The following is a 21,632-nucleotide window of genomic DNA, read 5'->3' as shown; positions in this document are numbered from 1 at the left end:
AGATGTGAGTAGTGGAAATAAGCAAAGAAAATATTGAATGTACACAAACTAGCGGGAATCAAATGAACATACAAGAAGCCTGAATTTTTGTGCAGCTTTGCTTTTGATTACTTGATTTGAGAGGCATAGTTTTTAGTGTAATTTCCTTATCTTAAATAATAGGGTGCCATCCTGAATCTCACATGCTGTATCTGCAAGGTTAGCACCTTTGCATACATGAAAAGGGCGTCTGCTATTAAAGCACATGAAGCAATTCACAGGAGAGGGAGTATTATTACAGGAGCTGAGATACATACTGCTGTAACTGAATCAAAGAGCCTTCTGACTAACAGTTGAAGGATTATGTGATTCCAGAATTTTGGGTGACAGTTCAGCTTTTGGAGAGGAGGGTGGTCTGGCAGGCACAGATCAGTTCTTTCAATTTCTTTTTTTTTTTTTTCTCCTGTGCTGTCTCTACAAATAACTTCAGATCCTGTGTCATCTCTTCATCTAACTCTTGTTCCTCATCTTTGGCCTCATCAAGCCAATTGTAATCTCCTTGAACCACTTAAAAATGTAGTCATAGTCAAACTTGTTTAATTTCTTAAAACTCAGGGTCTCATTGCACTTTCTCTTCCCAGAGCTCTACCTCTCTTTTTTTCTTTTTAATAACCTCATCCAAGTCTAGATGTATTAGTTTTTACTTTTTTAAATCATGGATTTGGTGGATAAAAGTTGCCTGTGAGGTAAATCCAAGTATAGTAAGCACAGAAGAAGAAAAGCTTTTCTCTGCCAGGGCGCTGCCAAGCACCTCTGAAGCTTGCTAGCTGGAAGCCATTACAGGGAAAGCCTGTCTTTGTCCTGGTAGCCCAGAGCATCCTGCCTTGCCGGAGTAGGAATGTACTGGCTCCTTAGTGCTATGAACTATGTGGATGGTAGAAAAGATAGTGCATGTGCTGTTCTTCCACCTGGAGGAATTGAGAGAAACTCATAGAAAACCATCCCTCAAAATCTTAGTTGCTAAAATACCTGCTAAATAAAGATTTTGTAAACCTCAGAAAAATGCTGATTTATACAGCATGTCTGGAATTTGGGTGGACTGCTGTGACGTGTTCAAAGACAATTTGCTACTTAATGTGGCCAAAGCAGCGTTCTCCAGATGCAAAACTGATCTTACTACCGTGTTCTTAGAAGTTTGTTCTGCTGTAGGTATCTGGCACAAAAGGTTGCAGCCCTAATGATTTTTGTCTGGCAGCGAAAAAAAATGGCTAACATCAAGGCTTTTCTGCTGGGAAGTTATTAGATAAAATTAGTCAGATAGTTTTGCCTGCCCCACCTATAATAAAATAGTAGTTAAACTGGCTGTGTTCTTGAGTAACTTCATGTTCCAACTTCTCTCTCCTCAGTGCTTATCAGGCTATAGTAAATCAGAATAATTCAGGTGTTAATTATTTTTCTTCTTCGTTATAGGAAGAGTTTACAATTTGTGCGTTAGACTCAGTAACTAGTTCAGTGCAAGCAGAGCTTGAAGTAAGTGTGTTTGCTCAATTATGAGCAACCAGCTTGAAGCTGGTGTTTTCAAACTCTACAAGGGTGTGAAGATAGAGGCTTAGCAACAGGTGTTTTACCAAGAAAGTTCTTGAATTCAAAACTGAGGAAGGACCTGTCTACCCATTTTGGAAGTATTTATTTTTCTTTTGATATTTGCAAGGACTGCTGCTTGGAGAATTTAATGGGAAAGTATTTTTGTTTGGCTTTTATTTTGATTTAACATTGCAAGAAAATAGATTGGAAAATGTTACTTCTCTGAATCACTGGCAGATGTTCTGTGGGCTTCTAGTGGTGGAGCTGCTGGTGTAAAGGTGTCAGAAATTCCATCTTTTGCTCTCCAAAAAGCTAAGATTTGATGTAATCAGCCCTGACAATTCAGTTGTTATCCTCCCTCTTGCTTGCTGTCTGGAGTGCACTTTCCAGGTATTCCTGCTGTAGTCCCAAAATGGCTGCTCTTCACTGCAGTTCTTGTTTGTGTAACACATGAACGTATATTCTTACCTTGGGCTCCGGTGGAAGGTACAAGGAAGATACTTCCTAAGCAAGAATACCTGATGCTCTCTAACAGGATACAAATTAAAAGGTATATAAAATGTATATGGAGTCATCCTGTCGCTGGGCTGTTGCTTTATGATCACATGTAAGTGATACAGCTGCATTGCCCTCTTTATACTATTATTATTTACAAAATAAAATTGTGGCTGGGTTTGGACATAATTTTTTTTTTTTCTTTCATTTTGTGGAACAGAGGAAACATATCAATTGGGGAAAGCTTTAAATGTGAAAGAGCAGAGTTTTTTTGCTGGGGTAGTCCTGCTTTGGAGACCAGAAGATAAGAGAGTCTTTCTGTAGTTGGGGAAGGTACTCATAAATGCAATGGTGTCTGTGTAAGGTGATGGGTGGTTGTTCTTCCACTCCCTTTTTACCCCCTCTACTAACTACAATCAGCACTTCATAGACGGCTTCCTTGGGCTGGTTGTGCTTTGTAGCAGCTGCTGTTTGTTTGAAATGGAAGAATGCCAACAAGCACCTAACTTTTGGTAATAAAGTCAAGAGTGTGCATAAACAGAATTTGTTTGGGTGTAAGAAACTGACTCGTGTTTTGGAAGCTTTTTGTATGGTTATTGTTTGGTGTGTTGCTCTTACTTGAAATACGTAATGTGATTGATGAAAATGAATAATAAAGAGTCCCACATGCTCTGTTTTTGTGAAGATTTGAATTACAATCTTCAGGATAAACTGCTCTGATCCATGTTGTGTCCCCATGATAGTGTCAGGCTGTAGGGGCCATTTGTTCGTTAAACCTGCCCTTCCAGTAATGCTGTGGCTACAGCTGAAATTTCACCAACTTGTGTTTTCATACTAGCCAGTGATCTGTTTTTTCCTCTGATCAGAAAGTGAGCTTTTGAGAATGATAATTCTTTTTTTTCATAATGGAATAAATTCCCCTCACATTAATTCATGTAAAATGTGTGGAAAATTCCTAACTTCAGCTGCAAGAATTCTGTAATAACATCCAAGAAACCCTGAATTGGGGGGGGGAAGGGAAGGTACACTCATGTGCTATATTTTTGAGCCTTTGCTTAAATGGTAGACAGGCAGAGCTGCATTCACTCATGGGCTTAGCTGACCTACATTTACCTAGCTGGGATCTTTCTCCAGGCACTGTGTAGATTTGTTAATATTCTAGTTTTAAGCTGTAGGCTAGTGATAAAGGACTATAAGCTGTACTAAGAGTTTGCTCATGATTCGTTGCATTTTCAACTGTTAAAAGCTTTAATATGCAACTACTCTGCATTAAAGTAGAGCTTCATTTCCATATATTTTTATTTATAAAAATGGACTTTATTTTTCCATAAAGAGGATAGATCAGCATCGGATTTTCTCAGAAATGGATTTGCCTAAAGTACTACTATTTAGGCTGTCATACAGCTGTAAATATATGGCCAGTGGTCTTCATAGCACCTGGTTTTGGGTTGTTGCTTACAAATTCAGAATCTAAAAAAAACCAACCCCAAAACCAAACCTGTTTTTCAGTTTCACAATTTTGTCTGTGTTTTTTATAAGCGTTTAACCAGTAAGTTTCTTGAGATTTGGAAGTTAGAAGACCTTGTTGTATCAAATGAAGTAATTGTGTAGTAAGACTTGATGGATTTCAGCTCAAAAGGAAGGAGAACCTGAGGGAAGGTTGTCTTTCCCCTACACTTTCCAGAAAAAAATAGACAAACCTTGACAAAATGAAAGAGAAGTAAAGGGTGAGGGAGAAATAACCTTACTTGCTGCTAATTAGATGACTAATGTAAGAGCTTTTTCTCTGCTAATAAAACCCAAGTGTAGTCATATGCATGTGCCCTTTTTCCTTGCCAGAAAACAGACTTCTGTCTGAATGGTTCATTTTCTTCCTCTACCACAGCCTATCCCGGTAGCTTTAAGAATAAGTACACTTTGTAGAAGTAGCTTGGTGAGCAAGATTGTATAGTTTATGGTATACATAAACTATTTCATAATTTCAATTTATATGTGAACTAGTTTTGACTTGTTAGGCCTTCTGCTTAGATACAGTTGAGTTATTCCTTGCCACTATTAGTAAAAGCTGTATTTTTAACTTGTTTGTGGAGAAGCAGTTGAAATGGGAGTATTTGCAGCTTAAACTAATTTGACTGGAAGAGCTGAAGCTCTTGGGTTAATAGGTGAAAGCCATGTTAATTCTTCTTGAAAGCAGAAGTTGACACTTCATTTTCCTAGCTTTCTTCTAGCACAGGTGATGCCAAGATGATGATGCATCAGCAGTGCTATTTCTACCCATTTTTCTAGGACAAGCAGCTGTGTAACATGTACTCCTCCTCCTTGTATTCCTCCAGGAGAGTGTTCGTGTTGCTACACTGGAATACCGGTGGAGATTTCATTACAGGCAATGGGGTAATATTAGCATTCATTTTTTAAGTGGTTAAGGAGAGCACAGCAAAAACAGTTGATGTGGAGAGAGCTTGCAGGTCAGGCATTTTAATCTTTTGTGGTCTTCGGAGAACTTTTCCCCCCCTGTCTTGGAATTAGTTCTGTGGCTGCTGCTTTTGTCTGCATAGTTAAGATGCCACTTGGTCAGTTATGGTAATCAGAGTTATTGTACAAATATAAAAGTAATCTTACTTTCATTCCTGTGCGGTAGAGAACAAATTTTCTTGTATAGATTTGGTTAATTGGTTTTATGTAATTTGTGTTAGTTACCTAGATGTAGTTAGTATCTTGAAGATGTAAAGGTGGTATAATTGATGAAATGTTTTGTTCAAAGTGGTGTAGAATCTGCTGGACTGCAGATGTTAATAGTATTGTAATCATATTATAGAGATTAGCTTAGAAACTGATTCTAGTTTTATTGCAACTGGTAACACCAGTGACTAACAATCAGGAGGGTTTGGGTTGTTGCTCAGAGAGGTATTATAACAGGTGGGTTTTTTTAAAGAGAACTAATGTTGGGAGGCAGGTACTTGATGCAGGAAAATTTGATCTCTTGCAGCATGTCAGACTGAAAGCTGAAATTGGCGAGACCAGCTCGCCTAGTGAGCTTTGGAAACGCAAGCTGAAAGTCCTTTCCACTATACCACCTTCAACAGTGTCATTCAATATTCTTGACTTGTATTATATGACATTTGCAATACATTTTTTTTATACTTTTAAAAAAATTTCTCATCTGCAGAGTATTTGTATAATATTCTAGTCTCACAATTTTAAGTTCTTCAAGAAAGTGACAAAGATACAGGTCTTCTGATGTCCTCTCTTCAGGAGTTCAGAACTACAGTTGTATCTGGTTCTTTCAAGCATTTTCAGGAATTTAGTTGTAACTTCTTTTTTGGTACTCTCCAAAGCTGTATGAGAATATTTTGAATTCAGTCCTCAGACCTTAATTGCAAAATCTTGATGGGTAGAAATAAGGCAAATAAATCTGAAGTACTGGTAACATAAGAAAGTTTAATTAAAAACTGGAGTACCCATACCACCAGCAACTTCATGTGAAAAGAGATGCTGTTTTAGAACTGCACAAAGTATCTTTAATTTTGCATTGATTTTTTTTTAATCTATGCTAGTTATTGTGTTGGTATCTGAAGGGAGAGATTTTGTGTCTGTCATGTATCCTCTGCCTAATGCTGTCTCATTTTTAAGGTTTATTCCAGCATTTTTTTCTTTTATTTTCATCTTTGGTCTCATAGATGTGAGCATCTGCAAGAAGACATTCACATTTGAAAAATCCCAGAAGTTCAGAGTATCTTGACACTAGCATTTAAAAAAAGAGTGGAAACCAACCCTTGTGAATAATTTTCTTTTTAAAGCGATTGGTTGATAAACCTCAGTATGGAAGGTACTAGATGGAAAAAAACATTAATTTCTGATCATGCAGTGTAAGAAAGGCATTTTGTTATGTTGGTATATGTTTACTCACATTAGTTAAAATCATGTTAATTTTAATGTTTAATAACATACTGTACATCTCCAGTAAATGGTCAAATTGGGTTACAGTCATGAATTGCAAAATGGAATAGATCCATCAGTATGTTTTGCGTTTGCTATTTTGTTTTTCCATTCCAAAGGAGAGGTTTGGAAACACTGACGAGAAAGTGGAAAGGTAGTAGAGATAGGGTTCCCCCCCCCCCCAAGAATTTCACAAAGCCTTGTCCTCTCCACACCCTCATGCCCCTGCCTCCCCCCCAGAGGAGACTGTTATTTTTCATCTGTTTTTCTTATACAGCTGCAAGTGGAAGATCATTGAAATTTATATGGTACTGTTTTGACATTGCTCTTAATCTGTAGCAGAAATCAAGCTCACCAGAGTGAGCTATCTGAAGGGATCCTTGAATACACTTAATGCAAGGCTAATGATAGCTCTGCAGAGTTGAATAATCTGGAGAGTAGTGTGAGAAATGCAGTGTGAAATATGTGCTCCCAAAAAAGTGAGAGAGGATTCCTTCCCAGGAGCCAGAACAGAAAGCTTCTATGTAGGTTGCAGAGATGGTTTGAGAAGGAGAGGGAGATCAGATTTGACTCTGAATTAAGCCTCTTAAGGATTATGTATCTTTAAAAGTAAGTCTAGGGGTAACGTTACAATCAGAATGTTTCAAAACTTCTCCCCAGTATTTTCTTAGAGTTTTTCTTCCAAATCCAGTGTTGGTGTAAGACTGCACTCTCTCTTCTAAGCATTGTTCATGCTCTACCTTGTGAGTTACTACTTACACCATTGACTACTATTTAGCATGTTTTTCAAGCAGATGCTTTTTTTTGTCTGAGCATATAAATCAAAATTAGCTTTTGAAATATGTAATTGAGTGCCAAACAGTATTTTTTGCGTGGAGAAAGCTGGATCCCCCCCCCCCCCCCCTTAAAATGAAATTTTTGTAGAGCTCTAATTAAGCTTCAACTTTTCACTGGTAGTGTTTTTAAATATTTGGGGTTTGCATGTTGCCATACATGCTTTAGTTTATGTACTATCGATGGTAATAGGCATGGATTTTGCTAACTGGGACAATTCAGCTGTCTGTTCATATGCATTGTCGCAGCGATTGTGCTCATCCTTTGCTCAGGTAACTGTAAAGTTGTAGTAACTGTAAAGTAAGAGGCTGTTGATGTACTGACACATCGGTAATGGTCAGCATGACAAGCAGCTTACCTCTGAGCAGATCACAATCCCTTGCCTGCATTAGAGCTGATGGTAAGCAGGCTGTATCTGAAACCCACTTTTTGCTTGGAACTTGTGTGGTGAAGTCCCAGTCTATTATCTGTGATTGAGACCTCGGAGTACTGTGACGTACAGGTAAGTTTAGAGGTTGATACAGTGTATGGCAAATTCGAGTTTGGCATTTAAAGGAATCAATTTGATGTAGTCCTAATGGATATGTTTGTTTCTTACGCAAATGCACACCTGAAAATACTAAAACTGGAATTGAAATAGTGTGAAAGCTTTAACACATGCTAGCGTATCTCTGCTCTGTGTTTTAAATGTTGTTTACAGAATGTGGGGTAAATTAATGCTGATTGTGAGAAGCTTGTATAGGAATTGTGTAAATAATTAAACTTTTGTTTGATTGTTCCAAACTGACAAATAAAATCTAATTATTGGACAAAAGCTAACTTTGAGGCTTTTGAAATTATGTGGAATAATTTAGAGTGTACAAGCTAGGACCCCAAAAGCTCATACTGATAATGAGATTATTTCTTGTAAGGGTGTATTGGTTTTACAAAATCCTAGTGCTCTCTTGCTTAAATATGCTTACTACTTAAGCATTTCAGTTGCAGAAAAACCTTTTACATTTGAATTAATGGTTCAGAGTAAGTACTACAGTCATGTTTTTCTGAAGCTGTTTCACAGCTAAACCAAGTATTTTCTTACACAGAGATCATTTGTATAGTGCTAGGCACACTGATTCATTGAGATGTAGGATGGACAGACAGCAGGCAGGGAGCTAGCGTGGTATTTCAGGTTGCTTAAAATGTAATGGCTTTCCCCTCTGCGGCCTTTTTTTGTGTAGATTGTTATACTTCCCAAGTGATGTGAAATCTCAGTTCTCTTCCACTTCAACATGTAGTTGTGCCTTAAAAAGGGTAGAAAATTCTGTCGTGCTAGCAGAGGGTGCTGTGTGTGCAGCTTGCAGAAATCTTATTTCTTGAGAGCCAGAGGACAGGAAGGTCGGTTAAGTTGGGTAGGTTTAATGTCATCATCAGTCATATGGCCTAGTAAGTTTATTTTGAAACACTATTTTTCTCAGTTATGCAGGCATCTTTTAACTGGTTTACTTTGTGTTTGCAGGTGTAAAGCATCGTTAAATAAAGCCATAAAATCAAATAAAATTCTGGTTTCTTCAGGCCCAAATGGGATGGGTTTTTTTTGTGTTAGAGTCAGACTAGGATTAGTTTTTGGGTTAGATGTTGATAATATGTTTTAAATTAAGAAGAAACAGTTGCATAGACACAGCATTTCCCTATGTGAATACATCATTATATAGTAAAACCATTCCATTAAGATAGTATTAATGATAATTTTGTTTCACTTTTGTTTGGTGTTCCCTAATTAAAAAAGAAGCACTTATTTTGCTCAGAAGTACCAGGCCTGTAACACCTCAGTTAAAAATGCTGGTAAATGAAAAGATTGTGTTATTATATGGAAGAATTAGGGTTGGATTTAGATAACTTTTAGTAGTCTGGAGTTGAGATTTGTTTTGCTTTGAGGCATGACTGCATCAAAAATATCTCTTAAAAACATAATTTAGTTATGATTCAGCAAGTGTTTTTTTTAGGCATGTTTTTGGAATATGATAAATTCTAGCTGGTATGTTACTGAATAAAAATGACTTGGTTATATTGAGAGCATAAGCCAAGTTTTAAGTCCTGTGCCAAGAACTGCGAAACCATTCACAAGTACAATTTAGGGATACTGTTCTGTTTAGGTGTTGTACTGTCTCAGTTGGTAGTTAGCAGCTGATTAGTGAAGGGTTTTTTTTTTTAAAGCATTAATTGTTTCACTGGGCTTCAAACATTGTATCACAGATGTTCCAGTTTATTTTGACTGTTGGAATTGTTTGTCGACTAAACCAGATTATATTAATATTTGTTTAAAAACACTGAAGGGCATTAAAATGGTTAAGCTCTTTCCACACATAAAAGTGATACACATATAAATAACTTTTTGTGTAAGAAAATACATTTTGTAACTGCTGTGGAATTTAACTTAAACTTTGAAATTTATGAATGTAGATGGCTGTGAGTCATGCAAACAGCAAGTACATGAGTTATTGGAATAAACCACCTGAAGTCTGAGAAAAATACTGTGATTGATTTACTGTATCTACAGTTTGTGGCAACAGTCTGCACTTCACTAGAGGTGATTTTTCAAATTTTAAGAACTTTTTTCTATGTTTCAACTCCCAGTCTAGTTAGTTGTATCTTGATATAGCCAAGCTAAGGATTTACCATGAGCAAGACTTGACGCTGCTGAAAAAGCTTTTCTAATGGAAGGGTGGAGGATAGCAAAGAATGACTGTCAGAGTACAGTGAAGGTGAATGAGAGTGGTATTGTAAGGTACTGGACCAAACTGACCTTTTTTCCATAGCCATAATATTTGTGACTGGTGATTCTTAATGTGAATATCCTTCCACATGCCAAGAGTTTATGGAAGCTTCCAGGTGCTATGAAATGCCAACATCAGGCCTTTTTATTGGGAATGTTTCATTTTCTGTAAACTAAATATAAAGTCTCATTTTAGTGTGTTTTTTTTTTTGTGGTCTTGTAAGGTACTTTTTTTTTTTCTCTCCGTAGAAATATAGATGCAAAATACCTAAAGAGGTGCAGGGAGATGATGTTGGGAGAAGACATTTCAACTTAGGCTTGTTGTGCAGAGTTTCAGGCACAGGGGTAACAAAATTCGTAAGAGCAGTTGTACCAAAATTGATGATATTTAGATCTTGTGTATTTTTGTACACCTAGGCAGTTTCATTTCTGTGCTTGTGCACTCAGGTGGTGGTACCATTAGTCTTGCATAATTCATTAGTTTAGTAGAACTCTGGAAAAGTAATTCCTGTGTTTTCTGTTGTGAAGGGTAGGTATTTGTGTTGTTTTAGAAGGTAAACTAGCTTGTGTCTAGGGCTTATATGAACTGATGCAACTTCTGACTGTACGTGTTGGTTTAAAACTAGTCACGGGATGAGCTGCAGTTTGTGCTGTGATTACCTCTAGTGGGAATTTGAAGGAAAATGCATTGTATACAGTTTTAGAGCCTAAAATACTTTGCTAAGGCCTCAGGAAAGAATTAATATGAGAGTTGGGATGCAAACAGGTGAGTTTCTGCCTCCCAACATACAGGTCTTCTTGAATGCTAGTACCTTAATAGATTTTTATCATAAATTTATTAATTGTATTGAATATAAATAATTCTTTAACAAAGATACTTCTCTTTTATTTTTAGTATATTTTTGGGGAGTTCAGCCCTGATGAGTTTAATCAGTTCTTTGTGACTCCACGATGCTCTGTTGAGGTAAGATCTACTTTAAACCTCTTTTAGAAATAACATTTTAAAGCTACATCTCTTTGCCTGTATTTGAAATATAACAATACAATTTTTTTATCATTCTCTTAGCTTGCTAATTTGCAAACTGAAGATATTGAACAGGAGTCATCTTTCCATGTATGTGGATGTTAAGTCAATTTTTAGAAATAAGAAATTAATTATTCCACCTTCTGCTTGTCATCTTTCAGAGGTGGTATAGCTGACATTGTAGTGATAGAATATTGAAAGTGAGTTATCCAGCCCTATTACCTCAGCTTTGATTTATTTATTTTTTATTTTTTTTAGCGGTGGATCTAGAGAAAACTTTTTCAGCAGTGCTCTTGGTTGTAAGTAAGGTGGGCTTCTAAGTCTTGTGAGCCTTTTGAAACACAGGGATTCTTAATATTTTTTGACAGGTGGAGCACTGCTAACCGTGAAAGCTATGGTTACAAGGAAGGCTGTGCATGAGGTCTGAGAAGTGGATCAGTAATGAACTAATTACAGTGACAGTGAGGGCCATGGAGTGGAAACAGTTGTCTTTGTGTGTTTGAGTTCATAACATGCTACAGATAGTAGACTCTTATTCTCTGTAGTCCTTGGTAGAGAATGAAGAAACCATTTCCCTTTGTATGGAAGAGTATTATGCTATTGTCCTAATCTCCAGACTTGAAAAATAATTTTCCTTTATGTCAATTTCCATGTTTTTCCTCCAGACATTTCCATTCAAACATTTCAGTCATGCTTCCGTCCTCCCCTGTCAACATAAAGGAAATGAACACTTCAACTGTAGATGGGGAAATCCTTTTGTCACATTTTACAAATCTGATGGCCATTGTTAATGCGACTCAGTTTTCTGTAACTTAATTTCCAAGCATGGTTAGTATAGTATACCAGTAAACAATAAAAGTGCATGAAGGGAATGGGGTGAGGTGGGGGAAGTTTAGAAAGAAAAAGATAGCTTCTACTTGCCTTTAGGGATAGCTTTGTATCTTTTCTGGTAGGTGGGAAGCAATGCAGAGTATATCTTCAGGTAATATGTGTTTCTTCTGATTATATTGCTGTTTTCCCACCATTAAATACAGTAGCAGCAGTGTGACGTTTGCATCCTATGTAGTGTCACCTTAAGGGTCCTACATGAGCTATTCTAATGCTGCTTACATTGTGGAAGATGAAAATGTCATATCTTGACTTCTATAAAGCTGTTCTCAAAGTATGTTGAGGAAACATGAACCTACAGCATTAGAACCAGTCTTACTTAATTTTATAACTGTATCAAGTGTACCACTTACTGGTTAGCTATCAAAATAAAAAACTGTGTTGAACGATGTTCCTTAAGTTTGTCCTTGATCTGGTTCAGTTTAATGTTTTAATTATCTGGATGATGAAATAAAAATTATGCTTATTAGTTTTACACTGTGCAGATATTTTGGAGAAAAGTGGTCTGAAAAAAATAGGATGAAATTCAAGAAGGACAAGACTGAGATTATAATACTGCAGTGGTGTTTGACATACATTCTGTTAGGGGCAGTGCCAGTTCTGGGAGTCCCAGCATCTGTTGATGCTGGTGTCCTCCTGAAGTCCCTTACCGATAGACTGAAGGGTGGACTGAGGCAAGGGACTAGTTAAAGCTAAAAGTTGTCTAGAATGTCTCTTTATACATGGCAGTCTTTATACATGTTCTATTAGATACCTGTTGACTGAGATGATTCAGATGACCCAGTTGTACAAAACAGGTCAACTCAGAAATCTCTGCTTCACAAAAGTGCTGTTGATTAACCAGATATGTAGGGGACCAATAGGTGGACTACTTTTTTTTACTTTGTATTTTCTTAAGCCCTTTGAATTGGAGAAGAACAAGAATTACATGTTTTATCATAAACTGATAGACTTTTAGGGTAACTTTTTCTTAGCTCTAACTATAAAATTATATTGAATCTGTGTTCAGTATTAATATGGATAATAGGTTCTTAACAGCTTGGAGCCTCTTTCTGACCCATTGATTCTTATTTGCATTAAGATGTATTACGGTTTATAAATGGATTTTACAGTATGTGTTCTTTTTATGCACTTTTTTATAATGTAACTTCAGAAATATTTTTCTTGCCACTTCTGATGCACTGTTGTCTATAGTGCTTTAAGAAGGCAGTATGTAAGTATCTGTAGCTTCAGAGAATTGAAGACTTCAACAGAGAAATCTTTGATATTTGTTATGCCATTATAATTAATATTTAGAATAGCATTATAAAACTTCACTACACTCTCAATGTTTTATCTCCCTCTGCAGAAACAGTTCAGCTGTTCTCCAGACAGCTGCTGGATTGTAATGTAGCAATGGCTACCAGTTCATATGCAGGCACAGGAGAAGGCTTTCAACTTCTGGAGGAGTTTGGGGGCAGGCGAGGCAGGGATTAGAAATTGCCCACCTGTATTTACACAGTAGCAGGGGTTCTGTCAACCACTGAGTCCATAAAATGATGCCAGTGTTCTATGCCAGTGTTTTATACCAGTGTTGTGGTTTAACCCCAGCGAGCAGCTAAGCACCATGCAGCCGCTCACTCACTTCCCCCCCACCCCAGTGGGATGGGGGAGAGAATTGGAAGGAAAAAGGTAAAAGTCCTGGGTTGAGATAAGAACAGTTTAATAGAACAGAAAGGAAGAAATTAATAGTGATAATAATAAAATGACAGTAACAACAAAAGGATTGGAGTATACAAAACAAGTGATGCACAATGCAATTGCTCACCACTTGCCAACTGATGCCCAGTTAGTTCCCGAGCAGTGATCCCCCCCATGCCAACTCCTTCCGGTTTATATACTGGGCATGATGTCACATGGTCTGGAATATCGCTTTGGCCAGTTTGGGTCAGCTGCCCTGGCTGTGTCCCCTCCCAACTCCTTGTGCCCCTCCAGCCTTCTTGCTGGCTGGGCATGAGTAGCTGAAAAATCCTTGACTTGGTATAAAAGCTCCTTAGCAACAACTGAAAACATCAGTGTGTTGTCAACATTCTTCTTGTACTGAATCCAAGACATAACACTATACCAGCTACTAGAAAGATGATTAACTCTATCCCAGCCAAAACCAGGACAACCAGACATATTTGCAATCCAGATAGAAACTATATGCTATGGTTACATTATGCTTAGGCTGATGATCAAAAATTTTTGTTTTTAAAAAATATGATTAAGAGTACACCTTAGCTGAAACATTTCAAGGGCAACACTATAGCTGAAGCAGGTTGAGAATCAAAAGGTTTAGGTGTGACTATTGTCTGTGCAAAACTTTGTTTCATCCTTTCACAGGTAATTTGGTCTATCTTCAGTTTTTGCCTAAAAAGAGGATGTGTTCCTCATTGTAAAATTGTGGTGAGTACTGTTGATGAAGGAGGATCCTGATGCTGTGAGGTGAATTGCTTGAGAATTTGATGAGCCTATGGTGTGTAACCAAGATAATCTTTATCTTTCAGTAATTGTGGTAATCTGCAAGGACACTTGAAGCTACAGTGTGGGATTTGATAAATATAGAAGCATGTGTTCAAGACATACTCTCAGAAAATCAAACCTTAATAATGGTGTTACTTCTAAAGGATTCAGATGTTTCAAATGAAACTGATATCAAATGTTAATAGAGTTGCTTTGTCTTTAAAAAAGTTTCATTTCTTTTTTGTACAGCTCCCCCCATACAATGAAACAGTTTCATGTGGTATTAAGTCCACAGGTAAGTTTAATGATGGTAAGAAATCAACATCTGTTTTTTTTAACTTAAAGGTTGTGCTGCTTACCTTAGATTTACTACAGCCTCTCTTTAAATTTAATCTTTAGAACACATTCAGCAGGTATATGCATATATTCAGCAGGTTAGTTTTTTAAACAACTTTATTGAATAAGATCCATGAAAGTATTTGAAAATGCTGCATTGAACATCAGCTAATTAGAGTGGACATGCTTACTCCTCGATTGTGCTACCACACACTTTTAACGTCTTGCTGAAATATTGCGGGATGTAGCTGTAAATATGTGGGGGGCTGAAGTTCGCTAGAGCACTTGTACTGAAGAAATAAGTAACCAGTGTGGCATTCAGCTGGCCCTCCTGTAAGAGCCATAGCATGAGTATTTTCTGGCAGTTGCAACCTGAAGACAGCTCTACAAGCAGTGCTCTGTTTGGTGTTCCTTTTGACTCTTGTTTCTGTCTGGCTTAGCTATTTCTCTGGAAAATCCTTTTTCTTTTGGTGGTGACTCTTGATGTAAAATGCATTACAGAGTTCCCATTGTAAAGCTGTAGCAGTCACACATGTACTCTGTCTCAACCCATAGTTTAAGCTGAACTTTCACAGTATTTTAAGTGGAAGGTAAATTAGTGGGGTTATTTTTGCCTGAACCAGAGGAGAGCAAGGAAGCTGAGACTTACCCAGATCTCCTTCAAAATAATGCAAGTGTCTGACTGGACATTTCTCAGAAGTACTTAAGAGGACCAAAATGCACATATTGATGTTTAAGAACACCTAATCATTATGCTTAGCTACTTTGGCCTTGATTTAAAGGTAAATAAGATAGCCAGTCATAAAGAAGGACAACAGGTCCCATTTGAAAGCAGATATGCAACATTTCTGAAAATTTGGAACCTTTATTTAGTACAAGACCAGTTTTAGGACCCTGAGTAGTTTAAGCAGAAGTTTGAAAAGTTCATTAAAAGGACCATATGTTATAAATTGTCAACTGTTGTTGATGACAGGGGTGTCCAGTCATATATTGCTTTGTCTGACTATGGATTTAAGTTCTGTTCTTTAAGACTGAGATTTTAATGTTCACAAGCCATACAGAAAGCTGGTTTGTACAAATGTTTTTCAGATCATTCCTAGACCCTGAGAGAACCCCTCCCAGCCCTGAGATTAGGTAATGACAGCAAATTAGGTTTTGCCTGAAAAATGTCTTTAACAAGCTTGCACTGTACTGTGCATGCATATTGTCACTGTGGTGGCTGCATAAGAAGCTGTGGAAACTAAAATGGAATGCTGTGCTTATGCAGAATATCTATAATTATAATAAGATGACATACACTGACCATGTTGTCACTCCCCATAGTCTTAATTTTTTTTCTATACTTATCTGCAGTATTTAACTTTTATGGAATTAGAAGTTCTGTTAATACTCACTAGGAATAATCAAATCATGGCTGAAGCTCTAATATGCAGAACTCTGTTCAGACTGATTAGTACTGTGTATTCAAAGCTTTTGCTATTGTACATAGGCTTTGTCCTTGGAGTATCTGTTGATACTTGTTCAATATGCGTGTCATGTTGTTCATGACAGATATACCTGTTTCAGTCCATTCAGAAATAGCATTGTGAACTAGATTGAAACAAAGATGCCCAGAAGCAAAGTGGAAAGTCAAAACAAATAGAAAAAAATCCCTCTCACTTTTTTGAAACAAACTTGACACAATCTTACGGCAAATGAGCTTCTGCCAATCATTCCATAGACTAACTATACATTAGCTACTGATGTTTAGTATTCTAATCCTGCTGTGAGGTGTAAAGTTTAATTCCTCAGCTGTAATTTCCTAATTTGTGTGTTAAATGCTAGAATATCAGTTATGCTCTTGGCAGGATTTTAGGTTATGATGTTCGTGTAGCACCTCCAGCTAAATTACCATTGTGTCATAATTGTAAGGGATGTGTTTTGTTTTCTGCTCCCCAGTTGCCCTGAGTTGGCTCTTGTGATTGTCTAGTGTACAGTAAGCTGATAAGTTCACCAAAAAAGGGGGGAAAAAAATGCTCTCTCCCATTATTATTATTTTTTTTTTTTTTTTTTTTTTTTCTAGGTTAGCTTTTGGTAACACAGCTGCTGGAAGCTTGTTGTAGAGTAGAGGAGCAGGACAGGAGTGCGGAAGTGAGAACTCTCACTTTTGGCTGTCGTAGACTTAACTTGCCCACGAAGGGAAACCATGTTCTTTGTTTTGAAGCAATTACTATTTTTTTAACAGGGATTTTGGAAAAGAAGCAGAAGTCCCAGATTATTTTGAACTGGTGGGGATTTGAAATGTGCCAAATAATTCATTCTTCTCATGGTTGGAGGAATATTAGGTGTTATCAGTTGTTGCTTGTGCTTGTTCCTGTTGTAACAAAGGGTAAAGAACTAGCTCTTGGTTCATGCTTGAACTAACAAGTTGCTCTGTAAGCAGATGAACTAATGAGGAATAGTTTTGTTGTGGATTTGTGTCCCGTACCCCTTAAAACCCCATGCTCTGCATTCGCAAGCAAATGAAGCTGTGGCTGGTTTCGAGCTGTGTGTGTCCTGACAGGTCATCCAGCATATAGCACTGATAGCCAGTTAGTGTTGCTGCTGAACAATTAGGCGATGTCCGAGATCTCCCAGCCCTTCCCTCTTAAGTGGATATTGATATCAGGCAGCAGCTTTCCAACTCCCTGCCTCTAGGGTGCTGATTTTTTAAAAAGAAACTTAAGCCCTCTTTTCTGGTTGGTGATAGCAGGTCAGTGATTGCAGAAGTAGTTGATGAATGGTGGATTGACAGGCATGATGTTATAAAATGCTTTCACATGGGTGTAGGGGAAGGGTGAAGAAAATTTGAAATTTAGGCTCTTGTTAACATGACTTAGAGAAATCAGATGTGTATGGAGAGGTTTTCGTTCTTTTTAAAAAAAAAAGTTTCCTTTAGTCTGACTGGCAGCAAGATTGAAATGTGTTTACTTCTCATTTAGGCTAATAGATAAAAGTAGAAAAGCAATTAAAATCTGTATTATATATCTTTGTTCATTAATTCATAATATGTTGGTATTGCATGTGTAAGTCAGACCTCAAGACACATTGAATGTTTGTTACCCTTCATTTGATATTAAAAAAATATGTACGTTGTAGATTCTTCTTCTTTCACTTTTTTTTTAAAGCTAAAACTTTCATCAGCAGACTTCTCTAGAAAGTATTTGGAGAGTTTCAGAACAGTTATATTGACAGTTATGTATCAAAACATTCTCCACTAGACTCTGTTCTCCCATAGGATTATTTCTTTAGTTGTGCAAATAACTTTTTTTTTCCTTAGGAACTGTTGCTTGCTTTATGTTGTTGGGTTTGGTTTTTTTTTTTAAAAAACCCACTTCATTCTTAGTGTCTGTGGTACAGCTGAAAGTAGGCATTTGTTGATGTGTCAAACATAATGTATGTTGCACAAAATCTTTGAAGTTTCGTCGTGTATCCACGTACATTCCTTTCAAAATACCTATCTAGTGTTATTTGGCTCTCTAGTAACAGTCTTAAAAATTTGAAATGTGTTTCTTAGCCCCCCCATCTTTGAGGAAACAAAATATTAAAATGAATGCCTTTGAAACAGTAACATATATATCATAGAAAGACCTACAAAACTTTAACTACTAAAATGTGAGCTTAACCTTTAACGTTTCTGAGACTCAGTTACATTAATTTTAGGTCTTTATTTGATAGTTATGGAAATAGTTGTAACTGAAGTATTCCAGTGTGACTAGTTAGCACGCGTGCGTTATAAAACTAATTAAGTTCCATGAAATTGCAGTACTTTGACTATTTTGTAATACTGCAGTCTGCCAAGAGAATATTTCTTGGCGTTTTTTAAAGAGCATGTAGAGAATTCCTAGGTAAATAAATAAATCCCAACAAAACCCAAAACAAACCAACCCCCCCAAACCAATCCTGTTCATAAATTTTTCAGTACTGCTTGTATGTACAAGCTGAATGCTGACTTACGTTGAGGTGTATCTGTTATATTTCTTGTCATAGAATCATACAGTCATATATATCGTATTCTCATATAGTAATAAATTCAACTGTGATAAAACTAAATAAGTTATCGATGAGCCTAAAGTTTCAAAAGCTGTAATTGCAGTGTTTCCATACAATTAATGAAAATATTTTTCAGTTATTAAGGATGATAAGTCTTTACACACCAGGAAAACCAAAGCATGCCCCCCCAAAACCAAACTCCACACGTGGATATTTTTAAAAATTAAACAGGTAAAGGCTTGGATTTTGTAACTGTCAGTGGAAAAGACTGGCTTTAGAAGCAGTGTGGAGTTAAATATTGCACTATATTTTATATGCAATTATCCAGTAATTAAATTAATGCAGAATATTGCTAACGTCATTGAGCTTTAATGGGGTTTTTTAATAGGTGAATTTAATAGGTGTTATTTGCAGGAAGTGTGCAGTGATTTGGAAAATTACATACTCTGTTTAAGAAAACCTGAATCGTACTCTGTTGTCTTTAAGAAAATGACGTTTTGAAATAGCCTTCAGGATTGAGATAGAGAATAAGAATTATTTTTGTTTGAGGGAATGTAGTTTGTTTTCTGAGTTGCAGGAAAATACAGGGATTTTTTTTCTTGATTTTGTACCTTTTTGATTAGATGTCATTCACTAACTTAGGTTTGCTTTTGCTTTTTCAGGGGAAGAGTATCAGAGGATTGAATTTGGTGTTAATGAAGTTATTGAGACACAGTCATCTGTACTAAATAACACCGACTACAGTATTTCAAGTACTCTGAATCCTCAGGCTCCAGAATTCATTCTCAGTTGTGCACCTGCTCAGAAAACCCCTGATGATACTCTCGGTGAAACAAACTACAATTCCATTGACTGCCAGTTCACTGATCCAACCCTTGCTTTGGACAGCGGTTCTAACGCTGAAAATGATGGCTTGTCTGGAGGCCTTGGGCAAAGGGAGCGTAAAAAGAAGAAAAAAAGACCCCCTGGATACTACAGTTACTTGGAAGATGTCAGCGATGGCATTGCTCCCACAGAAGCTCTTGTAAATGGCCATGCAAATTCATCGGGACTAAACAGTATAAGCACGGAGGATACGGAACTGACGGGAGATATACCCTCCCTGGCCACACCAAGGACTTGCAACAGCCCGGACAACTCTGTGGACTTCGTTAATGAAGCCGTCTCTGATGATTCTGTTTCTAGCACACTAGACAATACCAGGACTGCAGGGCAGCCTGAGGTATGCCGTGTTACTAATTCTGAACAGTTTTGCATCCCCTCAGAGACTGGCAGAGATAGCCCTTTAAGGACAGCTGTTGTACAGTCTTATGCTGGTACTGATACTACTGAAAATCTTGGCGTTACTAATGGACAAACACTTGAATCCTCTGGTGAGGACACAGCTGCCAATGGGGTAGAATTGCACACTGTGGAAAGCACTGACTCAGACCAAGCTAAGCCTGAGGAAGCTTCATCTACTACTGAGGCAACAGTCCCGGTTGCAGGATCAGTCCCTGTTAATCAGCCTGCAAAATCGTGGGCTAGTCTTTTTCACAATTCCAAGCCCTCTGCTTCCACATCTGTGGTCTATGTTGAGACTAAGTATACCCCTCCTGCCACATCTACTCTGGTCCCTGAAAAACAGGTTGAAGTCAAAGAGGGACCTGTTCCAGTTTCAGAGGATCCTGTAGCCATAAAGATTGCAGGTATAGTTAATACACACGAGTGGATGTTACACTGGAAGGGTATTAACTCTGCTTGTAAACAGGAGCGTGCTGTATTGATAGAGAAGATTCCTCTGTTAATGTTCTTAATGAGATGACTGTTCAAACACTGCTATGGAAGATGTAATTTAAATAAGCTAGTTTTGTATCCCCCGAGTAGACATTCCAACAGGATGTTACCGTGTCATTATCCCAGATGTGGTAAAACTATTGCTACTTGTCAAACAATATTTTTAAGTGATCTGTGATTTTTAAATAGGCTGGTTGCATTCAGCTGTGTGCTATTGTAATAAGGAGAATTATGTTAGAAAAGTTTGTTCTGAAAATGGTGTGTTATGTTATCCAGTATTTACAATCTTGTAATGCCTTCTGATACAAGAAGGGAAGAGCATTGATATATTTATGCCAAAGTAGCTGAAATTTCTGGACGCTTACAGTACCTTAAGTGTAATGTCTAAATAGGTCTTGCTTCAGAAATTCTAATTCAGGAAATAGATTTTATATTTACTGATTTGCTGTTTGAGAGGTTTGTCTTTCAAATTTTGAAGAATTATCCTTCACCATTATAAACAATATTATTTTATTCAGAAACAATGCTAGCTATTGCCTAATCAAGAATAACCACAAGGAACTGTCCAGAGGGTACATCAGGAAAGGCAGTGCATAACGTAAGGGCTTTGACAGTTGGTCCTGTCATATTTGTGGTTCTAATGAGAAATGCTAGAATGTGCATGAGATCGTTTTTGCAGATTCAGTTAGAAAACATGAAGAAGAATATCCAGTTGGTTGCATTTTGTGTCACTGACTGGTGAGTGTTGGAACAAAAAGAATTTTTTTTAAATCTGTGAAATAGTCTGTATGTGAAAAGGCTTGTACCAAATCCTGCTACTTATGCTACAAGCTAATTTACAAGTACAATAGTGTTTTGTGTGTGACAGCTTCAAGTCAAAATTTTTTACTGTAACCAGAAGCTGACCTGGAGAATACCCAGAAGTATATGCCTGCCTCTCATCCCCTCCTTACTCAGTAATGGTTTCACTACTTAAAATTATTGAGAGGAAAGCTGTCAGAATAATTTATATTTCTGCGTATTTTTACTTAGGTGTTACAAATGCAGTTGACTGTATTAAAAAAAAAATGTATAAGCAGGTGATTATGGTTTGTATGAACCCATACATGTGGAGTTTGTTGTACTCTTAGAATCTTAAGCTATCATTTGGTAGTGAATTTTAACTTAAAACTATTTTGTGACAATCATAAAGCTAGAACTGCTTGCCATAGCTGAAGAGGTTTTTTTTTTCCTCTTGTCCAAGTTGCTTCAGCTTTAAGTTAACTTTCTAGACTTTTACTGTTTCCATACTATTTTTTGCCACCAGGTGGGAGCAGAGCTTTTTATTTTGTCTTTAATGTATTGAAATAGCAATGTAATTTTTATACAGTTTTCTTCTGCACCTTCACTATTAGCTAGCTGGTTTTGCAGAGGAACAGTCTGAGTATAGATCCTTTTTCAGTGAAAAGGAATTCATCTTCTCATTGTAGCTGATTTAGGTAGGAGTTATATTGCTGCAATTCCTGTAATTCAGATGCTACTGATTTCAGTATA

At 37.1% G+C, this 21,632-nt stretch overlaps 1 protein-coding gene across 1 annotated transcript in view; it reads left to right on the top strand.

Moving 5' to 3' along the window:
• Positions 1-7,010: 7,010 nt before the first annotated feature.
• Positions 7,011-21,632, top strand: part of USP10 (ubiquitin specific peptidase 10) — a 39,038-nt gene continuing 24,416 nt past the window's right edge. The window contains exons 1-5 of the mRNA XM_010579720.1: positions 7,011-7,100; positions 10,476-10,544; positions 13,857-13,919; positions 14,226-14,271; positions 18,986-20,011. Coding sequence (XP_010578022.1) covers positions 7,011-7,100; positions 10,476-10,544; positions 13,857-13,919; positions 14,226-14,271; positions 18,986-20,011 — 1,294 coding nt within the window. The remainder of the gene's footprint in view (positions 7,101-10,475; positions 10,545-13,856; positions 13,920-14,225; positions 14,272-18,985; positions 20,012-21,632) is intronic.

The sequence above is a fragment of the Haliaeetus leucocephalus genome, unplaced genomic scaffold, assembly GCF_000737465.1.
Source record: "Haliaeetus leucocephalus isolate CR32 unplaced genomic scaffold, Haliaeetus_leucocephalus-4.0 Scaffold668, whole genome shotgun sequence".
Classification (NCBI taxonomy): domain Eukaryota; kingdom Metazoa; phylum Chordata; class Aves; order Accipitriformes; family Accipitridae; genus Haliaeetus; species Haliaeetus leucocephalus.
Note: the sequence above shows the minus strand (reverse complement) of the source record. Positions and strands in the feature narration are given on the sequence as shown.